Source organism: Myxine glutinosa, chromosome 8 (genome assembly GCF_964187855.1).
Source record: "Myxine glutinosa chromosome 8, kmMyxGlut1.1, whole genome shotgun sequence".
In the NCBI taxonomy this organism is placed as follows: domain Eukaryota; kingdom Metazoa; phylum Chordata; class Myxini; order Myxiniformes; family Myxinidae; genus Myxine; species Myxine glutinosa.
In genome coordinates, this window is record NC_136268.1 from 9,591,842 (window position 1) to 9,616,256 (window position 24,415).

General features: G+C 44.5%; 1 protein-coding gene across 2 annotated transcripts in view; it reads left to right on the forward strand.

The window, feature by feature from the left end:
* Nucleotides 1-24,415, forward strand: part of LOC137432219 (P2X purinoceptor 4) — a gene marked incomplete at its 5' end in the record, with an annotated part of 71,718 nt that overhangs the window by 35,134 nt on the left and 12,169 nt on the right. For both annotated transcript variants that reach the window (XM_078782912.1, XM_078782913.1), the window contains 3 exon segments: nt 1,986-2,127; nt 8,798-8,928; nt 22,905-22,995. In XM_078782912.1, coding sequence (XP_078639038.1) covers nt 1,986-2,127; nt 8,798-8,928; nt 22,905-22,995 — 364 coding nt within the window.

Here is a 24,415-nt window from a genome sequence, read left to right on the forward strand (position 1 = left end):
GTCAGGAGGAAAGGACACGGAGTCCAGGAGCAGCAGGGTACGACTGGGTATGGTGGGTACAGAGAGGGATGGGTTTGGGACACAAGATTTAGAGGCAAACACAGAGTTGAGGCATTCAGCTTTTTCACGTGCGGAGTCAGCTGTGTAGCCGTTTGAGGTAAGGGAGGGGATGGAGGGGGAACAAACACCAGAAACGGATTTGACCAGACGCCACCAGGATTTGGAAGAGGGAGACAGATAAGAGAGTTCGGTCTTGAGAACGGAGAGATATTGTTTCCTGGCTCTCCTGAGGGTGGACACACACTTGTTTCGGGCTTTGTGAAAGGAAATGAGATTTCCTTCCGTTGGATTTGCTTTCCAGGAGACGAAGGCAAGTTGTTTCTGGGCAACAGCCTCACCACAAGATTCCGTGTACCATGGACGGGAGGAAGGGTATGACAACTGAAGACGAGATGGGATAAATCTGTGCATGAGAGAGAGCAATTTACTTTGGAAGAATTCCCAGGATGAGTTGATGTCAGAGGTGGTAGAGATGGGAGACCAGTCCAGATGATTGATGGCTGCTTGAAGACCGTGCCAGTTGGCCTGAGTGAAATGCCAGACTCGTCGACGCTGAGCAGGCTCCCTGAGGATGGTCAGAGAGATGTCCACTTTAACAAGGACATGATCAGATGATCCGATCGGAGCAGAAGAAGAGCAGCAGACATTTTCAGGGAAGTTAGTCATAACCAAGTCCAGAAGAGAAGATGTTCCGTTGACTGAGATCCGGGTCGGGAAATTGACAGATTGTGTCAGTCCCAGTGAGTCGCAGAAGTCCTTTGCTGAGGAGCCATGGCTGGTGAGAGAGGTACCCACACCCAGCCAACTGGCATGATGACAGTTGAAATCACCACATATGAGGAAGAGAGAGTTGGGATGAGTAGATAGAAGTTGGTCCATATCATCAGACAGCGAGATGTAGATGGAGTCATCACTGTTTGGTGGACGGTACAACACACATATGAACAAGAGGTGGGAGCGAAGGGGAAGCCGTAGCCAGAGGTATTCCTGGGGGTGAGGTGGAGAGAGTGCAGTGCAGGGCGAGTGAGGAAGAGAGTTTTTGATAAAGATAGCAACCCCGCCTCCAGGACGAGGCTCAGGTCTATCATACCGGAGGAGGGAGTAGCCCGGGAGAGATACTATGGAATCAGAGACATCATAAAGGAGGAAAGTTTCTGTTAAGCAGATCACGTCTGGTTTGACAGAAGCAACCTGTATGGAGAGATCAGTTAAGTTTGAACGAAGGCCCCGGATGTTTGAGGTCCATACCGTTAATGAAGAGGAAGGGGGAGCATCAGATACAGAACAGGGGGGAGGAGGGGTAGGGTAAGATGTGGAAGAGGTGGAAGAGGTAGGGAGAGCTGTTGAAGGTGTGTCAGAGATTTCAGAATAGCGATATTTCGATATTTGATGATCATTTTAACAATCGGTTTGTTTGTGTTTCACACTGAATGATTAATGTAAAGGTAGAGCATGGCGATTGTGATATATGAGGGGTTCGATGATCTGTTCGGCCTGAACGGCAAAGAAATCAAAATGACAATACTAATGCCGGCAGAAGGGACACCCAGTTTAACATCTATCCGAGGGACGGCACACACACTGAATTATACTGCCTGTGAAACACCAGGATGATGAATTATTGGTGGGTCGAGATTCGAACCCAGGCTAGACAGCTCAATGATGAAATTATAAGAGCTTGATCAAAACAGTTAAAGCATCTAATTTGTTTACTTTTTACATTAAAACATCTTCATTTTGTGTAAAGGCTTTTTCTTTTCTTATTAATTCAGCTTGAAGGCTTTCCTCATTTGCATATGCTGATGTAATCTACTTGAGAGGTCACACAGCAGTCACGGCCACTCGGTCATTGCTCGTGACAAATCAAGGGAACAATATTTGGTGTACTTCAACTAACCCTGTTTCATTTTTATGTACTTTCCCAGACACAACATCCCAGCAACCGTGACGTCTGTGAACCTGAGCACCTGCATTTTTCACCCAAAGTCCAGCCCTCACTGTCCCGTGTTCCGTTTGGGAGACATTGTCAATCAAACTGGGGAAAACTTCCAGAAGATGGCTGTGCTGGTGAGAAACACTACCATTTTATACTGAACTAGCGTGGGTCGGCTCGCTGCGCTCGCCTCGCCACACATCGCCACAGAGGCATGGGCTTATTTTACCTGAGGATAATGTCAGCAACATTAGTTGCTGTATTGTCATGATTTAAAGCAAGAATTATACAAACATTTCTTTTGTGCAAATTTATTTGTAAAATTAGTGATATTATTTATTTGTAATTTATTTCTAATAAAAAATGGGCCAAGTGGTGTAAAGCTCCAAATGATCGAGGGTCCAAGCTGTCTAACCAGTCTGTAAGGGGTCTAAATGGCATTAAGGTCTAAATGGCTGAAGGGACTTAAGGGGTGTAATGAAATTGTACCTAAGTTGAACCCAGGTGTGATGCTCTCGCTAACCACTGAGAGGCGTCTATAAGAACTCGGACGACTGCTGCTCTGGCACACTCCTGTGACATTTAATCTCAGACATGTAGACTCGGATGGTGCGTATACGTAGATAATCTAGGCTTGCTTGCATTGATTGACATTGCTGAACTTTCTTATGATTCCATGATCCTGATATAGGATCTGTTGCATGACTGTATTTCTACAGGATATTGCCAGAGATCGAATTGTCATTAAACCTACCTACCGGACAATGTCGTGGGACTGATTGATTTCCACTACAATTAATGACAATGTCACCGGGCTATCGAACAGTGCGTGACGTTCGATGCAGCCATGACAGAGCTGAAGCGAATCTACATCAAGAAACGAAGCGCGGTTTATTCTCGGCATCTGCTCACGGTACGAAAGCAACAGCCCACGGAGACTCTAGACCAATTCGCGCAAGAACTCCGGCGTCTGATGACCGAGAGCGCACCGGAGGTACGTACACATGAACAAGTTCGTGATGATCTTGTACGCGATTCTTTCGTCGCGGGAATCAAATCCCCAGTCGTGAGACAACAGCTTCTGGAAGAAGCAGACTTGACGCTCGCTGAAGCCCTTCGGCTGGCTCACATCTATACCCAAGCGCGAGAACAATCCGATGCGTATGAACACTCATACGTCACTGCGGGGACATCTCGGCAAGCTCGACCGGAGAGAGCAACCGCCGCGGACGCGGATGCAGCCACGGCATCACTGCCGGAATCGGAGACCCCGGCCGCTCCCGAGGAGGACCCTGATCCGGGCTTGACAGCTGCAGCAGCTGCCGGACCAAAGCCCGGACGTAACGCTACGTGCTATTTTTGCGGGAATCGACAACACCCCAGGTCGGTTTGCCCGGCTCGTGAAGCTGTATGTCATTTATGCACAAAGACAGGGCATTTTGCGAAGGTTTACCGAAAGGCGATGCGGGGCAAACGAACCCGCTCGACAATGAATGTGCTTATCGCCGAGCCAGCAGGCAGAGCGAGGAGCGGGGCGCCTCGCCCGACTTTGATGAGAATCGCACCTCCTCGTGGGCCCCTGGCTGTGCGCTCGACCTTGGTGAGAACCAACGCGCTGACTAAACAAGTGGGGCAAACGCGACAAAACGCGGCGCGACCGTCCTTGGCCGGCATTCTTCCGCACCCCTGCCAACTGTCCGATTCGGCCACCCGAACGGCTAATGTTGGCTTTGAAACTCCGCGCGGGACAGGAGCGCCATCCGAAGGCTGCTCGTACGAACTACAAACTCCTGCTAAAGCATGGAAACCTCGAGCTGGCTTCAAAACCCTGCGTGGGACACGAGCGCCCTCCGGAGGCTGCACGAACGAACTGCAAGCTACTGTGGCATGGAAAACTTTGGCTGGTGTTGGATCCACACGCGAAGCGCAATCATCTCGCATGGATGGCTCGATACCTACAGGACCACCTGGCCTGGCTCGGGCCTGGCTCGGGCTATTATCCCACTTATGATCAAAGGGATTTTTGCAAGTGCTTAAATTGACACTGGGTCTACGGATGGTTATGTTGATTATCGGTTGGTGCGAAAACATGGATGGTCGATCCTTGGGACCAGACGTCGGATCTTTATGGCCTCTCAAGGGCTTAGGCTCAGCACAAAAGGGGAATGTCGATTGAAGCTTGTGATAAAGGTACAAATGTTTCCGGACATGCATCTCATGGTCTTACCAGCCTTATGTGCAGATGTTTTGCTCGGACATGATTTTCTTAAGCGACATGGACGGTTGGAAATGGAATTTGGTGGCACTGACACGCTGGCGGTGTGCGCTCTTGCAGGGATGGAAATTGAGCCGCTGTCACTGTTCCCCAATATGACCACGGACTGCACACCTGTAGCGGTTAAATCGCGACGCTACTCACGAGCTGACGCGCAATTTATTGCGGAGGAACGGCCCAGCTATTAAAGGAAGGTATCATAGAACCCAGCCGGTCGCCATGGCGGGCCCAAGTCCTGGTGGTACGAAGTGAAGCGCATTGCAAATGCATGGTAATCGACTATTCGCAGACGATTAATCGATTTACACAGCTGGACGCCTACCCCCTTCCGGGGATGGACTCCCTGGTTCGACAGGTGGCCCAGTACTCGGTCGATACCACTCTCGATTTGCGTAGTGCGTATCAAATCCCCATCTCCGAGGCCGACCGTATCTATACCGCGTTTGAATCAGGTCAAAGGTTATACCAGTTCACCCGGCTACCTTTTGGGGTCACGAACGGGGTCGCGTGTTTTCAGAGGGCTAAGGACGACCTCATCGCTAAGGAGAACTTGACCGACGTCTTTGTATATCTGGACAATCTTACGGTTTGCGGGCATGACCAGGAACATCATGATGCAAATCTGAAGCGCTTCCTCGAGATCGCGCAGAGGTATCGCTTAACTATGAATGAGGCTAAATGTCGATACTCCGCGTGCACGACAGATCTTCTGGGGTACACCGTGACCCACGGCTTGGTTGCTTTGGGTAAGGAGCGTCTGCGACCCTTGCTCGACATGGCCCCGCCCTGCGATCGTGCGTCGCTGAAGCGTGCTCTCGGGCTGTTCGCCCATTACTCTAAGTGGGTGCAAAATTTCTCCGTGAAACTCCGCCCACTTGTGGACTGCGAAGCGTTCCCCATGAGCCTTGATGCCAAGGCTGCCTTTCATGGCCTTAAGTCTGACATCGCTGGGGCCGCTGTGGCGACGATTGACGATAACAAATCGTTCGTTTTGGAAAGTGATGCCTCGGATCATGCGATAGCAGCGACTCACTCCCAGGGGGGGCACCCTGTGGCTTTCTTTTCGCGAACTCTCACCTCCGCTGAGCGGAGACATTCATCTGTCGAAAAGGAAGCGTACGCGATCATCGAGTCGATTAGGCATTGGCGTCCCTATTTGCTCGGACGATGCTTCCAAATCATCACGGACCAACAGAGCGTTGCGTTTATGTACGACACGCTGCATGCTCAACGCATTAAGAATGAGAAAATCACTCGCTGGTGCATCAAACTCGCCGATTTCTGCTACACAATCAAATATCGCCCGGGGAGGGATAACCTGGTGGCCGACGCCTTATCGCGGCGGGCAACGTGTGCGGGCCTCATATCTTTGGAGGGTCTGCGTGCTTTGCACGACACTCTGTGTCATCCTGGGGTGGCGCATTTCGCTCATTTTGTGCGATGTCATAATCTGCCATACTCGGTTGAGGACATTCGCTAGGTCTGTCGCAACTGTACTGTATGTGCTGAACTTAAGCCGCGTTTTTATAACCCTCCCATGGGGACGCTGGTCGGAGCTACTAGGCCGTGGGAGCGATTGGCGATGGATTTCAAAGGGCCGCTGCCGGTATCGGGTAACTCTCGTTACCTGCTCACTATCGTTGATGAGTACTCGCGATTCCCTTTCGCTTTCACGTGTGCAGATATGACGGTCGCCACGGTTATACGATGTCTGCAGAACTTGTTTTCTATGTTCGGGAACCCGGCCTATGTGCATACCGATCGAGGTGCGGTGTTCCTGTCCCAGGAAGTGAGGAGCTTCTTACTTCAGCATAATGTCGCTTCTAGCTATACCACCCCGTACAGACCGCAGGCGAATGGGCAGGTCGAATGCTTCAATGGGATCATATGGAAGGCCGTCATGCTAAGCCAGCGGTCCCTCGGCTGGGGCCTAGATAAATGGGCTTTGTCGTTACCTGCGGCTCTGAACTCAATCAGGGCTTTACTATGTACGGCCACCAACCAGACTCCTCACGAACGGATGTTTCACCACCCAAGGAGCTCGGGGAGTATACGATCTTTACCTAGTTGGCTTGCTGAGCCGGGACCGGCCTACCTCAAACGCGCGGTTCGCACGAGCAAGTATGACCCACTGGTGGATAAGGTGCAGGTACTCCAGGCTAATCCCGAGCATGCTCGCGTGATGATGGCTGATGGACGCGAGTCCACTGTCTCCGTACGCCACCTGGCCCCTTGCGAGGCCATCGACCCTTGCGGGGATATCGACGAACTAATTTACGAGTCTATGGACTCTTCCGTGGCTCTACCTATGGAGCATCTGCCGACCCTCCCGTCGCCAAACGCACCCCTGCCTGTAGGCACTGTGGTGCCCCCTCCGTCGCCTGCCTCAGGCGGCTACTCCGATGCGGGGGACTCCGGGCTTGGGGATGTAGTACCCGGTAGTTTCCGGACCCGTGCTGGCAGGGAAATTCACCGCCTGATCGCTACGGAACGGCCGACGGACATGGACTGACATCGCTACACTACTAATGCTGCTGCGTGCTTGATTCCTGCCTAGCGGGAGTGTCGTTCTAACGGCGGGAGAATGTAATGAAATTGTACCTAAGTTGAACCCAGGTGTGATGCTCTCGCTAACCACTGAGAGGCGTCTATAAGAACTCGGACGACTGCTGCTCCGGCACACTCCTGTGACAATTAATCTAAGACATGTAGACTCGGATGGTGCGTATACGTAGATAATTTAGGCTTGCTTGCATTGATTGACATTGCTGAACTTTCTTATGATTCCATGATCCTGATATATATTGCATGATTGTATTTCTACAGGATATTGCCAGAGATCGAATTGTCATTAAACCTACCTACCGGACAATGTCGTGGGACTGATTGATTTCCACTACAAGGGGTGTAAAGGTGTAAAGGTTATAAAAGGTTGGAAGGGTGAAGGGATCCTCAAGGTGTTGAAAGTATTGAAAGGGTCTTCAAGGTAAAAGTGGTCTTAAGGGTCTTTGGGATCTTCTGGGACTTTTTGGTCTTTAAGGGTCTTCAGGGTTTTTGGGGTATTTTGGGTCTTCGTGGTCTTCAAGGGTCTTCAAAGGTCTGAAAGGTCTCGGCAGTCTGAAAATTCTAAAGGGTCGAAAGGTATATTCCAACAATACGTAATTATACATAATTAATCAACAAGGTGCAACGAGCGTTCAAACAGTGCGGTATTAATAGACACATAATCACAGCTTCACGCTTCCTGGACTGTGTTTTACGGGTTTATATGGTACATATAGAATATAGATCCTGTATCCATTTTGTATATTTATATATACATATACATATATATATATTGGTTGGTCATAAGTTATAAGAGGAGATGAGGGAGTGTTACGAGGGGTACATGCTAGAGTGAGGGCACCAACCACAACCTGTGACACTTAACCTGTATCCAATGATCGTGCTGTGGTCTCCGTTGCCCTCGTCATCCCCCAAACCCGACATTTGGACGGCTTCCATTTGTAAACCGGCAAGGAAGGGACGCGATTGTCGACCAGCTGATGAAGGGACCTCTCTGGGCACGCCACCAAATTTGTCTTCCCCATTGAATCCTTCATGAGGACATTTGGCCCATCGTGCTTGTGTTCTATCAACACCACATTGATTCAATGTCAGTGTATCTACTTGAATTCACTGGGGGTGGTGGGGTTCGGGCTTCCGTGCTCTTCCCTCCAGCCCATCTCACATCTTGAAATCCCGTGTTGTCTCCCATACTTAACCATTAACTTTTCTGTTTTGCTGGCTTTGCCCTGTTTGTATTAAAACTTTATCTACTTGCTCTTCTATACATTTTGTCTGTCTGCTACACCACCCTATTGTCCATATGTCAACATTCCGTGTTCTGCCATCCAGCTCTTCCATGAGCCTTCTGATCCGTGATTCAATTCTCTCTTATACAAAAGGTTGATTCTGCCGAAGCAGTTTCTTGGCTTGGGGTCGTACTGGGTGGTTTGCCATCCCTCTCCCAGCACTAGTTAGGGCAGGAATTTAAATTTGGCAGTGGTGCCGAGTCGATGGCTCATTGACTTCTCTCCAAGGGCACCATGGGATCGTCGACGTCCACCAACTAATGCTGGCACATGGGACTCCCAGTTTAACGTTCTCCCGAGGCACGGCACACACATTGCATTGCTGAATCGACCTGTCTGAGAAACACCAGGATGACGGTTTATAGCGGGGTCGGGATTCAAACCCGCAATAGATGGTTTCGAGGCGAGTGTGCGTGCCTCCAGGCCATCCTGTCGACCCTCCTTGAGCCTCATCTTCTACATATTAAAAAAGTCAAGTTTGTTATCACTGATCAGCATTTTGCATGTAGCGTACAGTATACGCCATTGTGGAAGTTTGTTTCACACTAAACTGCTGTCCTGTAGACCATTTCTCTAAGTGTGCACGACCACTACCATCGACGTGTATATGATGCCATTGAAATCCTATGGATGATAATTTACTGAACCTTCCATTCCTCCACTTCTGCTATCCAGGGTGGTGTTATTGGGATCCAGGTGACGTGGGATTGCAACCTCCATCATCACAGCTGTCTCCCTACTTATTCTTTCATCCAATTGGAAGGCGGGTCACACAGCCAGGATGTTGCACCTGGTTACAACTTCAGGTGGGAGGTCTTCTTTTTAAAATTATTTGTACATTATCTGTAATTGTTAGTGCTTCAAATTCTACAGTTTAAATGATTCCTGAGAACGATTATTAGTGATTTTGTAATGAGAGTATTCTTTTTTTTTATGCCTCCGCCGACAAAGTCACCGGAGGCATTATGTTTTCGGGTTGTCCGTACGTCCGTACGGGCTAAACCTCGTTTTTGTCAGAAACCATATGTCCGATTGAGACGAAACTTTCAGGGTAGGAGTGGCATGCATACAGAATGTTTTTATGATAATTGTGACGTCATAGGTCACGTGGTATGGCAGTCATCTTGGATTAAAAGCAAATAATAAAAAAATTATTTCTCAGAAACCGCTGAATGGAAAAATGTGAAACTTGGCACATTGTCAAGTACTCACAATGGGGAACAAAACATGATAATGATGACATCATAGGTGAGGTGGTATACCAGCCAAAAATGTTTTAATCAAATTCCTTATCCTAAAAATCTGAAATTACATGCACATGATCTGTGAACCATTTGTATTGAAATATTAAATTTATGACATCATAGGTCACATGGTTTGGCAGCCACATTGGATTGAAGGAAAATATTAAATAATTATATCTCTGAAACCGCTCACCCTATCAATGCGAAATTTTACAAATATAATCTGACGGCACTGTTGCATATAGTTTCAAAATGATGATGTTGTAGGTCACGTGCCTTGGCAGCCATATTGGATAGAAAACAAACCTTATCTGATCAACACAAAACTTCACAAACGTGATCTACCCATAATATGCAGAGTGTACATTTTTTAAGGTCATAAGTCACATGGTATGGCAACCATATTAGCTTGAAAGCCGATATTTAAAAAAAATCCCTTCTCTGAAACTGCTTCACCGATCAATGTGAAACCTGTCATGGCTGGTGGAAATGTGATAATTGAGAACAGCTGAAAGGATTTAAATCAAACTTGTTTATTTTTAGGACAGTGAGCAATGGCATCTACCCGTTGTGGGACTATGCGGAGGCATATTGGCGACACAGTCACATTGTTCTAGTTTCATTATTAATTTGATCTCTGATGTCAAACACTTTTGTACTCATTCCTGGATATCAAATTGTGAGCAAGGATGACAAAACAGTATATATATTGTTGCGCATCTCCCGAAGCCCGTTCCACATTACAAAGGGGGGATTAAACCCCTTTTTCCCCCTGGGTCTTCATGTCCACGAGGCCGAATCGCCACTTCCGCAGCAAGCATGAAAAAGGGTATCGGGTTGACGCCGCACGTACCTTTAACCCACGCTGCCACGAAAGCGGGGACCAGACCTCGCACAAGCCACGCTTAATCGAGTACGCCCGAGCGGTATGCGTATCACGCGACTCGTGCCATTACTTTTATGGAACCCGATTCGAGCGGTTCTATTCGTACCATGAGGCCAATTAATGGAAGGGACGGGAACGGTCAAATTGAAGAGGAAGAACACAATTTATTTACAATGTACAATAATCAAGGTAAAGGAAAGGGGACACAGAGCAGAGCTTAACCAATGTTAACTTATTCCCAGACACAGGGCCCACTCACGCACACGGGGAGAAGAAGAAAAGAAGTTCGCGTGCCAAACGCGCTTTGCCGTCAGTCGCTCCGGGGCAGCTCGCCCGGCGTGGCCCTCTGGCGGTCACGGCACGTATGCAGGAGAAGGCAGGCAGGAGGAGATCGCATGTCTGTCGCCCGGAATGGGTCGTCTTCTCGAACACGCGATTAATACAGCGCAGAGCCCAGGGCACGGGGCACGGGGGATTCGTGTACCGCGCGGCTATTTCAGTGATTCAAGTCCAACACTCCGACTCGTTCTCTTGCGCGTTCTCTCTCTCTGACTCGCACTCCAGCTCAACTCCTTGCGTTCTCACTCAAACTCCGACTCTGACTCCAACTCATGCCTCGACCCGAACTCAGGTGGGGGGCTCGGAGCAGGGTTTTATGGCTCTGCCCCGGCCCTACCCGAATGTTCCATGCTCCGCCTTCCGTTGCCGTGGTAAGCCACTCCCCTCGAGCCCTGATTGGCGGCTCGTTGCTTACCGGCCACTCCCTCTGCAGCGCCTCCCTTCGGCCTTGCCAGACTTGTTGAAGGCCTACCACGTGGCATTTCCAGCCCAAAAGACTGCCCTACTCACGGGCCTGCTCAATGCAAAACTAACACAGGAAAGGACTACGCTTACATTCACTAAGAAATAACTGAACTATCGCGAGGCTACATGTTGTGGTGCATCTACCTATGAGGGGGATTATCCTTTATTCCAAAACCGTAACAATATATATATATAATTTTAGAAACAGGAATCCCAGAAGTACGAGTGATTTGTTCAGATGGTAATGACAAATGGGCCAACCTATAATAATGTAACATGAAGAGCTCGATTTGTTCTTGAAGGATATAGTGTACCTATGTGATAGCGGACAGGTAGAACAATGAATAGGATCAGAGCTTTGATTGAGGTAAGCTAACCACCATGGAAAGCAAGGAGAAGCTCATGTTTTGGGTATTTCCCCTTTATCAGAGAGTACGATAAAGACCCTCTTTTGCTCTGATGAAGGGTTACCGCCTGAGATGTTAACTTTTACTTGCTTCCCACGGCTGTTCGCGTACCTCAATCAACATTCTGTTTTTTCTATCCATTATAAATAGGGAGTTCATAGAACACCTTACTCCATGCAGTATTGAGAAAAAGGACATGGGAAGGGTCTTTTCCTCTCTTGCTTTGCGATTCGGAGCATGATCGATGTTAGCTTTGAATAGCACGTGCAATGGCAACAATACGAAGCCTTCTGCCAATTCTTCCCGGATAAACTGAGGATTTTGTAATGATCTTTGAGAAAAAGATGCGCTGAATAAGGATCTTTTGGACCAATTTAGCACAGTGGTTGCATCGCTCGGTGCCGCCATTTTGTTTGAATCTCACTCTTACTCTGCATTCAAGAACACGTGGCAAATCCGATTAGTTGAGACAGCTGCCAATTTGTGTTCTACTTTGTTCCAATATATAACTATATTGAAATAAAATAGTTTTAAAGGTAGACAAACAGAGCAGTAGAAAAGAACAAACAAACTTGATTGGCAGTTTTACCGCCAGTGATGCACCCTCTTTTGCACCACCTTATTTAATACGTTCAATTCGTTTTTCGTGCCTGTTGTTTGTCCTTTATGATGGATGTCCCTAAAAACAGTAAGTTTCCTGTATGGAAGGCTTTTCAATTTTGTTTGACAGACTACAGCAATTACCTTACCACTGTGTGAATGCTTGGGATGAGATTCCGTACAATTTGACAAATTCAGAGACAAACCGCACCTCCCCTCCCCTCATCTACTTCCTTGACAATCCTCCTCAAGTTCCTGGGTCTCACCATGATCTCTCTTGGGCAAAGCGCATTTCAAAGTTGACCTCAAAGCCAGCTGCTGACTGGGCATCCTCTTTCCTTGGTAAACCTGAACTCCTATCCACCAACGAGGCTTTCATCCACCACTTGATGGAGTACTGCTCTCCCTTCTGGGCTGGCTCTACTGCCTCACGTCTTGCTCAACTTGACACCATGGAAACCAAGGCCTTCAAGGTTATTGGAATCTGAGTCTAAGGGCGACATTGCAGACAGGTCGGTGATCTCTATATCTCCTACCTTCTCCTTTCTGGTCATGCCCCCTCTGCTCTTTCTGTGCTTTGTCCTCCTCGCTATCCCCCCCCCCAGGTTTCTGCAGAGTTCACGCTGTCTACGATCAACCCCCAACTGGTGAACCTACCTAAATCCAGGATCACTGCTCACCTCCATTCATTCATTCATCTTTTTCCCACCTGTGGAACCACCTTCCACATTCTCCTCAATCTCATTCTCCCCTCCAGCTCTTCAAGACCGCTGTTCACAATCATCTGAAATCGTCCCCAATCCCAAACCACGATCACCTCTACACTAGCTACACCCTCCACCTCTTGCCAAACTTTTTTTTTCACTCCTGTGTTTTCTTCTGTGTCCATTTTGTCCTCTCCTGTCCCCCATTCCTCCGCACACCCATTGTCTGTCCAACTCTCTTCATATTGGCCTTCACCTGTGCTGTTGGTGTCCCCACTTTCCCTCTCTCTCTCTCTACTGTTCCTTTTGTCCTGTTGCATCCTCTGGAGATGTGACTCGGTGAAGAAAGAAGCCGAGCTGTGCAACAAAGTAAGTTTTTGAGATAAACATTCGTGCCTACACGCCACTTCGCTGTCGGATTTAATCAAACGCTAACGTATTGCACTTCATAAAGATATTGCATATTTAATTAGGAATCTTTCTGAGGATGTAAAATGAAGTGAAACATGAAAAGGATGTTTTATAACACTTCATTGTTGTCGTCATGTTGCTGCTGGTGGTGGTTGTTGTTTATGTTCCTTCCATCTATTTTTATATATATTTTTCTGTTGCTTCAAGAAGTATTACTATATATAATTTTGTTTGCTCCTTCTGTGTCATAAAGCGTTCCTGCTGTAATATAATAATAAATGTTACCTTTCGAAGCGCTGCAATGAGCACCCACCCCCACCTCCTCTTCTTCCATCCTGTAAAGACGGGCTTTTAAGATTATTAAATGGACAACTTTTTGTTCCAAATAAATGGATTATTAACGGTACCATTTGTATTAGTTTATGGCAGCAGGAATCGCTGCCTCACAATTTGTGGTCCTGCTTCTTCTTCGCATGACGGACGGATGGATGCAGCTCCTTTTAGTATTAGTAACACCTGTTCCCTCCGGGAGTGAAAAATGTGCCAATACCTGCTCCCTCTGGCAGCGGTCAGTGTTTAAAGCACCTGTACTTTTGCACCTAGACATGTACATAAAGAGAATAGTCTTATTTTAGTGAGACGATCTCAGGTTTATTTAATAATCAGTGCTTGGGGAAATTGTGCTTTATTATTCCGTTCTGAGAATTATTTGGATTCTAACACTGTGACGATGGTTGAGGCAGTTTCAATACGTTTGTTAAAGGTGATTTTGAAGGTAAATGGATGTGAAGTTGGTACTGATTTTAAAGGTGGATGGATGTGAAGTTGTTACTGATTTTGAAGGTAAATGGATGTGAAGCTGGTGCTGATTTTAAAGATGAATGTGAAGTTGGTGCTGATTTTAAAGGTGGATGGATGTGAAGTTGGTACTGATTTTAAAGGTGGATGTGAAGTTGGTACTGATTTTGAAGGTAAATGGCTTTGAAGTTGGTGCTGATTTTAAAGGTGGATGGATGTGAAGTTGGTACTGATTTTAAAGGTGGATGGCTGTGAAGTTGATGCTGATTTTAAAGATGGATGTGAAGTTGGTACTGATTTTGAAGGTAAATGGCTGTGAAGTTGGTACTGATTTTAAAGGTGGATGGCTGTGAAATTGGTACTGATTTTGAAGGGGATGGCTGTGAAGTTGGTGCTGATTTTAAAGGTGGATGGATGTGAAGTTGGTACTGATTTTAAAGGTGGATGGCTGTGAAGTTGATGCTGATTTTAAAGGTGGATGGATGTGAAGTTGGTGCTGATTTTAAAGGTGGATGGATGTGAAGTTGGTGCTGATTTTAAAGGTGGATGGCTGTGAAATTGGTACTGATTTTGAAGGGGATGGCTGTGAAGTTGGTGCTGATTTTAAAGGTGGATGGATGTGAAGTTGGTACTGATTTTAAAGGTGGATGGCTGTGAAGTTGGTGCTGATTTTAAAGGTGGATGGATGTGAAGTTGGTGCTGATTTTAAAGGTGGATGGCTGTGAAGTTGATGCTGATTTTAAAGGTGGATGGATGTGAAGTTGGTGCTGATTTTAAAGGTGGATGGATGTGAAGTTGGTACTGATTTTAAAGGAAGATGGATGTGAAGTTGGTACTGATTTTGAAGGTAAATGGATGTGAAGTTGGTACTGATTTTAAAGGTGGATGGATGTGAAGTTGTTACTGATTTTGAAGGTAAATGGATGTGAAGCTGGTGCTGATTTTAAAGATGAATGTGAAGTTGGTGCTGATTTTAAAGGTGGATGGATGTGAAGTTGGTACTGATTTTAAAGGTGGATGTGAAGTTGGTACTGATTTTGAAGGTAAATGGCTGTGAAGTTGGTGCTGATTTTAAAGGTGGATGGATGTGAAGTTGGTACTGATTTTAAAGGTGGATGGCTATGAAGTTGATGCTGATTTTAAAGATGGATGTGAAGTTGGTACTGATTTTAAAGGTGGATGGCTGTGAAATTGGTACTGATTTTGAAGGGGATGGCTGTGAAGTTGGTGCTGATTTTAAAGATGGATGTGAAGTTGGTGCTGATTTTAAAGATTGATGTGAAGTTTGTGCTGATTTTAAAAGTGGATGGATGTGAAGTTGGTACTGATTTTAAAGGTGGATGGATGTGAAGTTGGTACTGATTTTGAAGTTGGATGGATGTGAAGTTGGTACTGATTTTAAAGATGGATATGAAGTTGATGCTGATTTTAAAGATGGATGTGAAGTTGATGCTGATTTTAAAGATGGATGTGAAGTTGATGCTGATTTTAAAGATGGATATGAAGTTGATGCTGATTTTAAAGATGGATGTGAAGTTGGTGCTGATTTTAAAGATGGATATGAAGTTGACGCCGATTTTAAAGATGGATATGAAGTTGACGCCGATTTTAAAGATGGATATGAAGTTGATGCTGATTTTAAAGATGGATATGAAGTTGATGCTGATTTTAAAGATGGATATGAAGTTGATGCTGATTTTAAAGATGGATATGAAGTTGATGCTGATTTTAAAGATGGATATGAAGTTGGTACTGATTTTAAAGATGGATATGAAGTTGATGCTGATTTTAAAGATGGATATGAAGTTGATGCTGATTTTAAAGATGGATATGAAGTTATTGCTGATTTTAAAGATGGATGTGAAGTTGATGCTGATTTTAAAGATAGATATGAAGTTGATGCTGATTTTAAAGATGGATATGAAGTTATTGCTGATTTTAAAGATGGATATGAAGTTGATGCTGATTTTAAAGATGGATATGAAGTTGATGCTGATTTTAAAGATGGATATGAAGTTGATGCTGATTTTAAAGATGGATATGAAGTTGATGCTGATTTTGAAGATGGATATGAAGTTGATGCTGATTTTAAAGATGGATATGAAGTTGATGCTGATTTTAAAGATGGATATGAAGTTGATGCTGATTTTAAAGATGGATATGAAGTTGATGCTGATTTTATAGATGGATATGAAGTTGATGCTGATTTTAAAGATGGATGTGAAGTTGGTGCTGATTTTAAAGGTGGATGGCTGTGAAGTTGGTACTGATTTTGAAGTTGGATGGATGTGAAGTTAGTGCTGATTTTAAAGGTGGATGGCTGTGAAGTTGGTACTGATTTTGAAGTTGGATGGATGTGAAGTTGGTGCTGATTTTGAAGGGGATGGATGTGAAGTTGGTGCTGATTTTAAAGGTGGATGGATGTGAAGTTGGTCCTGATTTTGAAGGTGAATGGCTGTGAAGTTGGTACTGATTTTAAAGATGGATGTGAAGTTGGTACTGATTTTAAACGTGGATGGATGTGAAGTTGGTACTGATTTTAAAGATGGATGTGAAGTTGGTGCTGATTTTAAAGGTGGATGGATGTGAAGTTGGTACTGATTTTAAAGGTGGATGGATGTGAAGTTGGTACTGATTTTAAAGGTGGATGTGAAGTTGGTACTGATTTTGAAGGTAAATGGCTTTGAAGTTGGTGCTGATTTTAAAGGTGGATGGATGTGAAGTTGGTACTGATTTTAAAGGTGGATGGCTGTGAAGTTGATGCTGATTTTAAAGATGGATGTGAAGTTGGTACTGATTTTGAAGGTAAATGGCTGTGAAGTTGGTACTGATTTTAAAGGTGGATGGCTGTGAAATTGGTACTGATTTTGAAGGGGATGGCTGTGAAGTTGGTGCTGATTTTAAAGGTGGATGGATGTGAAGTTGGTACTGATTTTAAAGGTGGATGGCTGTGAAGTTGATGCTGATTTTAAAGGTGGATGGATGTGAAGTTGGTGCTGATTTTAAAGGTGGATGGATGTGAAGTTGGTGCTGATTTTAAAGGTGGATAGATGTGAAGTTGGTACTGATTTTGAAGGTAAATGGATGTGAAGTTGGTACTGATTTTAAAGGTGGATGGATGTGAAGTTGTTACTGATTTTGAAGGTAAATGGATGTGAAGCTGGTGCTGATTTTAAAGATGAATGTGAAGTTGGTGCTGATTTTAAAGGTGGATGGATGTGAAGTTGGTACTGATTTTAAAGGTGGATGTGAAGTTGGTACTGATTTTGAAGGTAAATGGCTGTGAAGTTGGTGCTGATTTTAAAGGTGGATGGATGTGAAGTTGGTACTGATTTTAAAGGTGGATGGCTGTGAAGTTGATGCTGATTTTAAAGATGGATGTGAAGTTGGTACTGATTTTAAAGGTGGATGGCTGTGAAATTGGTACTGATTTTGAAGGGGATGGCTGTGAAGTTGGTGCTGATTTTAAAGGTGGATGGATGTGAAGTTGGTACTGATTTTAAAGGTGGATGGCTGTGAAGTTGATGCTGATTTTAAAGGTGGATGGATGTGAAGTTGGTGCTGATTTTAAAGGTGGATGGATGTGAAGTTGATGCTGATTTTAAAGGTGGATGGATGTGAAGTTGGTACTGATTTTAAAGGTGGATGGCTGTGAAGTTGATGCTGATTTTAAAGGTGGATGTATGTGAAGTTGGTACTGATTTTAAAGGTGGATGGATGTGAAGTCGATGCTGATTTTAAAGGTGGATGGCTGTGAAGTTGATGCTGATTTTAAAGGTGGATGGATGTGAAGTTGGTGCTGATTTTAAAGGTGGATGGATGTGAAGTTGGTACTGATTTTAAAGGAAGATGAATGTGAAGTTGGTACTGATTTTAAAGGTGGATGAATGTGAAGTTGGTACTGATTTTAAAGGTGGATGTGAAGTTGATGCTGATTTTAAATGTGGATGTGAAGTTGATGCTGATTTTAAAAGTGGATGGATATGAAGTTGATGCTGATTTTAAAGATGGATGTGAAGTTGGTGCTGATTTTAAAGATGGATGTGAAGTTGGTACTGATTTTAAAGATGGATATGAAGTTGATGCTGATTTTAAAGATGGATGTGAAGTTGGTGCTGATTTTAAAAGTGGATGGATGTGAAGTTGGTACTGATTTTAAAGGTGGATGGATGTGAAGTTGGTGCTGATTTTAAAGGTGGATGGATGTGAACTTGATGCTGATTTTAAAGGTGGATGGATGTGAAGTTGGTACTGATTTTAAAGGAAGATGGATGTGAAGTTGGTACTGATTTTAAAGGTGGATGGATGTGAAGTTGGTACTGATTTTAAAGGAAGATGGATGTGAAGTTGGTACTGATTTTAAAGGTGGATGGATGTGAAGTTGGTACTGATTTTAAAGGTGGATGTGAAGTTGATGCTGATTTTAAATGTGGATGTGAAGTTGATGCTGATTTTAAAAGTGGATGGATATGAAGTTGGTACTGATTTTAAAGGTGGATGTGAAGTTGATGCTGATTTTAAAGATGGATTTAAAAAAAAATTTGTATACAGATTCGAGGCTTGTGAAGGAGCTAACATTTATCAAACGAACAAGTAAACAAAGTATATAAAAGTGGGAGCGGTCGACAAGATGGGGAGAGAAGGGGAGGAAGCACACAACCACAACATTTGAGGGCAGGGACATCGGGAGATGTGTGGGAGGCAGAGAGCCTGGGGGGAGGCAGGATAGGTATAAAACGCAAGGACACCAAGGACTTCCAGGAATGAAGACAAAAGTCACCTCAAAAAAGTGGATTTGGCGTGAAATTAGCGGGGGTAGAAAAGATCAAGGTTTTGGATTGGGGAAGATAAAAGATGGTGGTGAACAGCCGTTTTAAAGACCTGGAGGGAGGAGTGGGATTGAAGAGAGTGAGGGAATTTGTTCCAGAGGCGGGAGAAAAGAGGAATGAAGGAGTGAAGGTGAGCAGAGAGTCTTGATTTTGGCAGTTTAACCATAAGAGGGTTGCAGGCAGATCTTGTACGACCTGCAGGAATATTTGGGGGACAGAGCCCAGAGAGAGCTGGGGGAGCAAGGCCAGAGAGGAGTCGGTAGAAGACGGAAAGACCACCAACCTGCCTGCGGTGAGTAAGTGAAAGGCCCTCGGAGATAGCGTCATCGCGGGACATTCCAATGATTCTGAACGCTTTGGTTTCAACAGCGTGAAGACGAGCTAGGTGTGAGGCAGGAGCACCAGCCCAGAGGGGAGAGCAGTATTCCATTGAGCTGTGGATGAAAGCCTTGTATGTGGTGAGGAGCTCAGGTGTGCCAAGGAAGGACTTCGCACGACGGAGGATGCCCAGTCGGCGACTGGCTTTGGAGGCCAGCTTGGAAATGTGGTTTTCCCAGGAAATATCATGGCAGATAGTGAGACCCAAAAGCTTGAGTGACAGAACTTCTTGGAGAGGATTATTCAGAAAGTAGATGGGAGGGTTGTCCAGTCGGTCTTTTCGGAGAGACATCGTAAGAGTGTGAGATTTGTCAGGATTGAAAGACATGTTCCACTTGTTTGCCCAGTCTGTGATTTTGTCCAGGTCTGCAGAGAGTGAGGATGCTGCAGACTGCCGATCTGAGGGATGAGGAATGGAGCGGCAGAGAGTGGAGTCATCAGCAAAGAGATAGAGAGGATTTTCAAGAGAGTCAGAGAGATCATTGATGAAGACCAGAAAAAGCACAGGGCCCAGAACACAGCCTTGGGGAACTCCAGCCTGAACAGGAAGAGGAGATGAGAGAAACCCATTCAGGGCCACACGTTGACTACGACGAGAGAGGAAGTCCGCCAGCCATGCGTGGAGATTTCTATGGATACCAAAGGAGGAGGGTTTGGTGAGCAGAGCGGGGTGCCAGACCATATCGAAGGCACGTGATATGTCGAGGGAGACGGCTCTAATTTCCTGTTTGGCATTGAGGACCTCCATCCATTGTTGAGACAGCAGAAGCAGCATGTCCAGAGTAGAGTGGCCTGGTCTGAAACCAAATTGATGATCAGAGATCAAGCCATTGGAGAAGAGGAAATATTTCATATCCGAAGCAATGATGGATTCCATGACTTTGCTGATAATTCGGAGAAGGCTGATTGGTCTGTAGTTGCTAGGATCTGTTTTTGCACCTTTTTTGTGCAAAGCGGTGATGTTGGCTGATTTCCAAGCAGATGGCAGTTGACCTTGATCAAAAGAGAGGGGGAAGAGAACAGAGAGAGGGAGTGAAAGAGCGGAAGAACAGGATTTTAGGACCCGTGGACTGATGCCATCAGGTCCAGTTGCAGAATCAGAGTCGAGGGTTGACAGAAACTTTTCCACCTTGTCAGGAGGAAAGGACACGGAGTCCAGGAGCAGCTGGGTACGACTGGGTACGGTGGGTACAGAGAGGGATGGGTTTGGGACACAAGATTTAGAGGCAAACACAGAGTTGAGGCATTCAGCTTTTTCACGTGCGGTTGATATGAAGTTAATGCTGATTTTAAAGATGGATGTGAAGTTGGTGCTGATTTTAAAGATTGATGTGAAGTTTGTGCTGATTTTAAAAGTGGATGGATGTGAAGTTGGTACTGATTTTAAAGGTGGATGGATGTGAAGTTGGTGCTGATTTTAAAGGTGGATGGATGTGAACTTGGTGCTGATTTTAAAGGTGGATAGATGTGAACTTGGTGCTGATTTTAAAGGTGGATGGATGTGAAGTTGGTACTGATTTTAAAGGTGGATGGATGTGAAGTTGGTACTGATTTTTAAGGTGGATGGATGTGAAGTTGGTACTGATTTTAAAGATGGATGTGAACGTTGTGCTGATTTTAAAGGTGGATGGATGTGAAGTTGGTACTGATTTTAAAGGTGGATGGATGTGAAGTTGGTACTGATTTTGAAGTTGGATGGATGTGAAGTTGGTACTGATTTTAAAGATGGATATGAAGTTGATGCTGATTTTAAAGATGGATGTGAAGTTGATGCTGATTTTAAAGATGGATGTGAAGTTGATGCTGATTTTAAAGATGGATATGAAGTTGATGCTGATTTTAAAGATGGATGTGAAGTTGGTGCTGATTTTAAAGATGGATATGAAGTTGACGCCGATTTTAAAGATGGATATGAAGTTGACGCCGATTTTAAAGATGGATATGAAGTTGATGCTGATTTTAAAGATGGATATGAAGTTGATGCTGATTTTAAAGATGGATATGAAGTTGATGCTGATTTTAAAGATGGATATGAAGTTGATGCTGATTTTAAAGATGGATATGAAGTTGGTACTGATTTTAAAGATGGATATGAAGTTGATGCTGATTTTAAAGATGGATATGAAGTTGATGCTGATTTTAAAGATGGATATGAAGTTATTGCTGATTTTAAAGATGGATGTGAAGTTGATGCTGATTTTAAAGATAGATATGAAGTTGATGCTGATTTTAAAGATGGATATGAAGTTATTGCTGATTTTAAAGATGGATATGAAGTTGATGCTGATTTTAAAGATGGATATGAAGTTGATGCTGATTTTAAAGATGGATATGAAGTTGATGCTGATTTTAAAGATGGATATGAAGTTGATGCTGATTTTGAAGATGGATATGAAGTTGATGCTGATTTTAAAGATGGATATGAAGTTGATGCTGATTTTAAAGATGGATATGAAGTTGATGCTGATTTTAAAGATGGATATGAAGTTGATGCTGATTTTATAGATGGATATGAAGTTGATGCTGATTTTAAAGATGGATGTGAAGTTGGTGCTGATTTTAAAGGTGGATGGCTGTGAAGTTGGTACTGATTTTGAAGTTGGATGGATGTGAAGTTAGTGCTGATTTTAAAGGTGGATGGCTGTGAAGTTGGTACTGATTTTGAAGTTGGATGGATGTGAAGTTGGTGCTGATTTTGAAGGGGATGGATGTGAAGTTGGTGCTGATTTTAAAGGTGGATGGCTGTGAAGTTGGTCCTGATTTTGAAGGTGAATGGCTGTGAAGTTGGTACTGATTTTAAAGATGGATGTGAAGTTGGTACTGATTTTAAACGTGGATGGATGTGAAGTTGGTACTGATTTTAAAGATGGATGTGAAGTTGGTGCTGATTTTAAAGGTGGATGGATGTGAAGTTGGTACTGATTTTAAAGGTGGATGGATGTGAAGTTGGTCCTGATTTTAAAGGTGGATGGATGTGAAGTTGGTGCTGATTTTAAAGGTGGATCGATGTGAAGTTGGTACTGATTTTAAAGGTGGATGGCTGCGAAGTTGGTACTGATTTTAAAGGTGGATGGATGTGAAGTTGGTACTGATTTTAAAGGTGGATGGATGTGAAGTTGGTACTGATTTTAAAGGTGGATGGATGTGAAGTTGGTACTGATTTTAAAGGTGGATGGATGTGAAGTTGGTACTGATTTTAAAGGTTGATGGATGTGAAGTTGGTGCTGATTTTAAAGGTGGATCGATGTGAAGTTGGTACTGATTTTAAAGGTGAATGGCTGCGAAGTTGGTACTGATTTTAAAGGTGGATGGATGTGAAGTTGGTACTGATTTTAAAGGTGGATGGATGTGAAGTTGGTACTGATTTTAAAGGTGGATGGATGTGAAGTTGGTACTGATTTTGAAGGGGATGGATGTGAAGTTGGTACTGATTTTAAAGGAGGATGGATGTGAAGTTGGTACTGATTTTAAAGGTGGATTGTTGTGCTTTGGATGGTTGGCATATTGCCGGTCCAGCTGTTTGAGATCATTACTTAGTAATACCTACCTGAGTTACTAAGTAATACCTTGCAGTTAATGGGAACGAAGTAGTCATGATTGAATCGGGTCGTCACATTAATGAGTGTTTGACTGTTCTCGAGGGCTGACTGTGTGTGCACGACGGTTGTTGTTGGGTGATGGTTTTTGGATATAACTGAAGTGATGATTTTTAATTTCTCAGGTTCTCCCATTGGTTCATGAACAAAGAAAATGTTACCCGAATGTTGATCAAAGCTTTTGGGATCCGCTTTGACATTATGGTCTCTGGATATGTGAGTTGTTTTCAGAATCTTTCTTTTCTCATTATTTTAAGTTCCTTTTGTATTTAAGTCGAAGTGGATGGAGTGTGCGATGTGTGACCTGTTCCATCACTGTGGCTAAAGGGGCAGTTTTATAATGGATAAATGGATAAACGATATTCCAATATTTCAAAGGGTGGTGGTGGTAGTGCGGTGTTAATATAGGAAATGTGAGAGGGTATTTATACTAGAGTTGCAAAATGTTAATTATCTAAAATGTAATGAATATAAAATTGTGTGCCTGGTACAGATCTGAATTCAATAAAATGTCTATGTTCGTTACGCAGTGAATAGACTGGTGTTGGATTAACGGTTAAGGTGTCTGGCTTGAGATCTTAGGGTCCTGAGTTCAATCAAGCCCCTGCTCAGGCCATTGAATTAACACCAGGTGGGTTGACTCAGCCTGTCATCCTTCTGAGGTTGGCAAAATGAGTACCAGCGGACTGGTAATAGGGGACACTGCATCAGAGACACAGCCGTGCTCGCAGGAAATGATGCAGCCAACCAAGCCACAGGCTGCATACAAACCACATAGTGAATGATGACCAGGTGACCACTCCTTTTTGCATCTTCAGATACATATGGATGCCGAAGCAGTTTCCTGGCTATTGGACCCAATCCTGGACAGGTAGCCATTCTGACACAGGATACTCAAATGGCTCATTTATCCCAGTCAGCTGGTTGTGTGTCCTCTGGGTCATGTGGGTCAACAATGCCCACAATTACCCCACACCCATCACCTCATTTCACCATCCCCTCACAATCCCCCATCAACCATCACCCTCGCTAACAATACCCATGACCACCCACACCCCTCACCCCACTCCACCACCCCTCACATTCCCCCATCAATCATCACCCTCGCTAACAATACCCATGACCACCCACACCCCTCACCCCACTCCATCTCACAATTCCCCATCACCCGTCACCCAAGCTGACGATACCCACGACCACCCCACATGCACCCCCTTCATCATCCCCAATCAGATTTTGGGGACCAGGCTTACATAGTGAATAATTAATCAGTAGAAAAACTTATTATTTTTGTTGGATTTTATGAACATTTTGAACCTTTTAAAATTTTGCTTTCGTATTTGCCAAGTTACGAGGCTTGTGGTGTTTTACATTTCGATGGTAATCCAAATATTTAGCTATAGCAAAATTGTTCACAGAGTAATCTGCTTAGTTATGTCATTCTTGAATATTTTTCTTGGGATCCAACATGATCGAAGATAAAACTTTTAAATATTGAAAAATTACCAAAACCTTGTAATGTTAACACCTCGTAGGTAAATACAGGTTAAGTACCTGTCATGGTGAGTTCCTGCTGTCTGACATAACTACCTATGTAGTCAAACCAGAGGATGGAGATGGTTAATGCAAGAGTTGC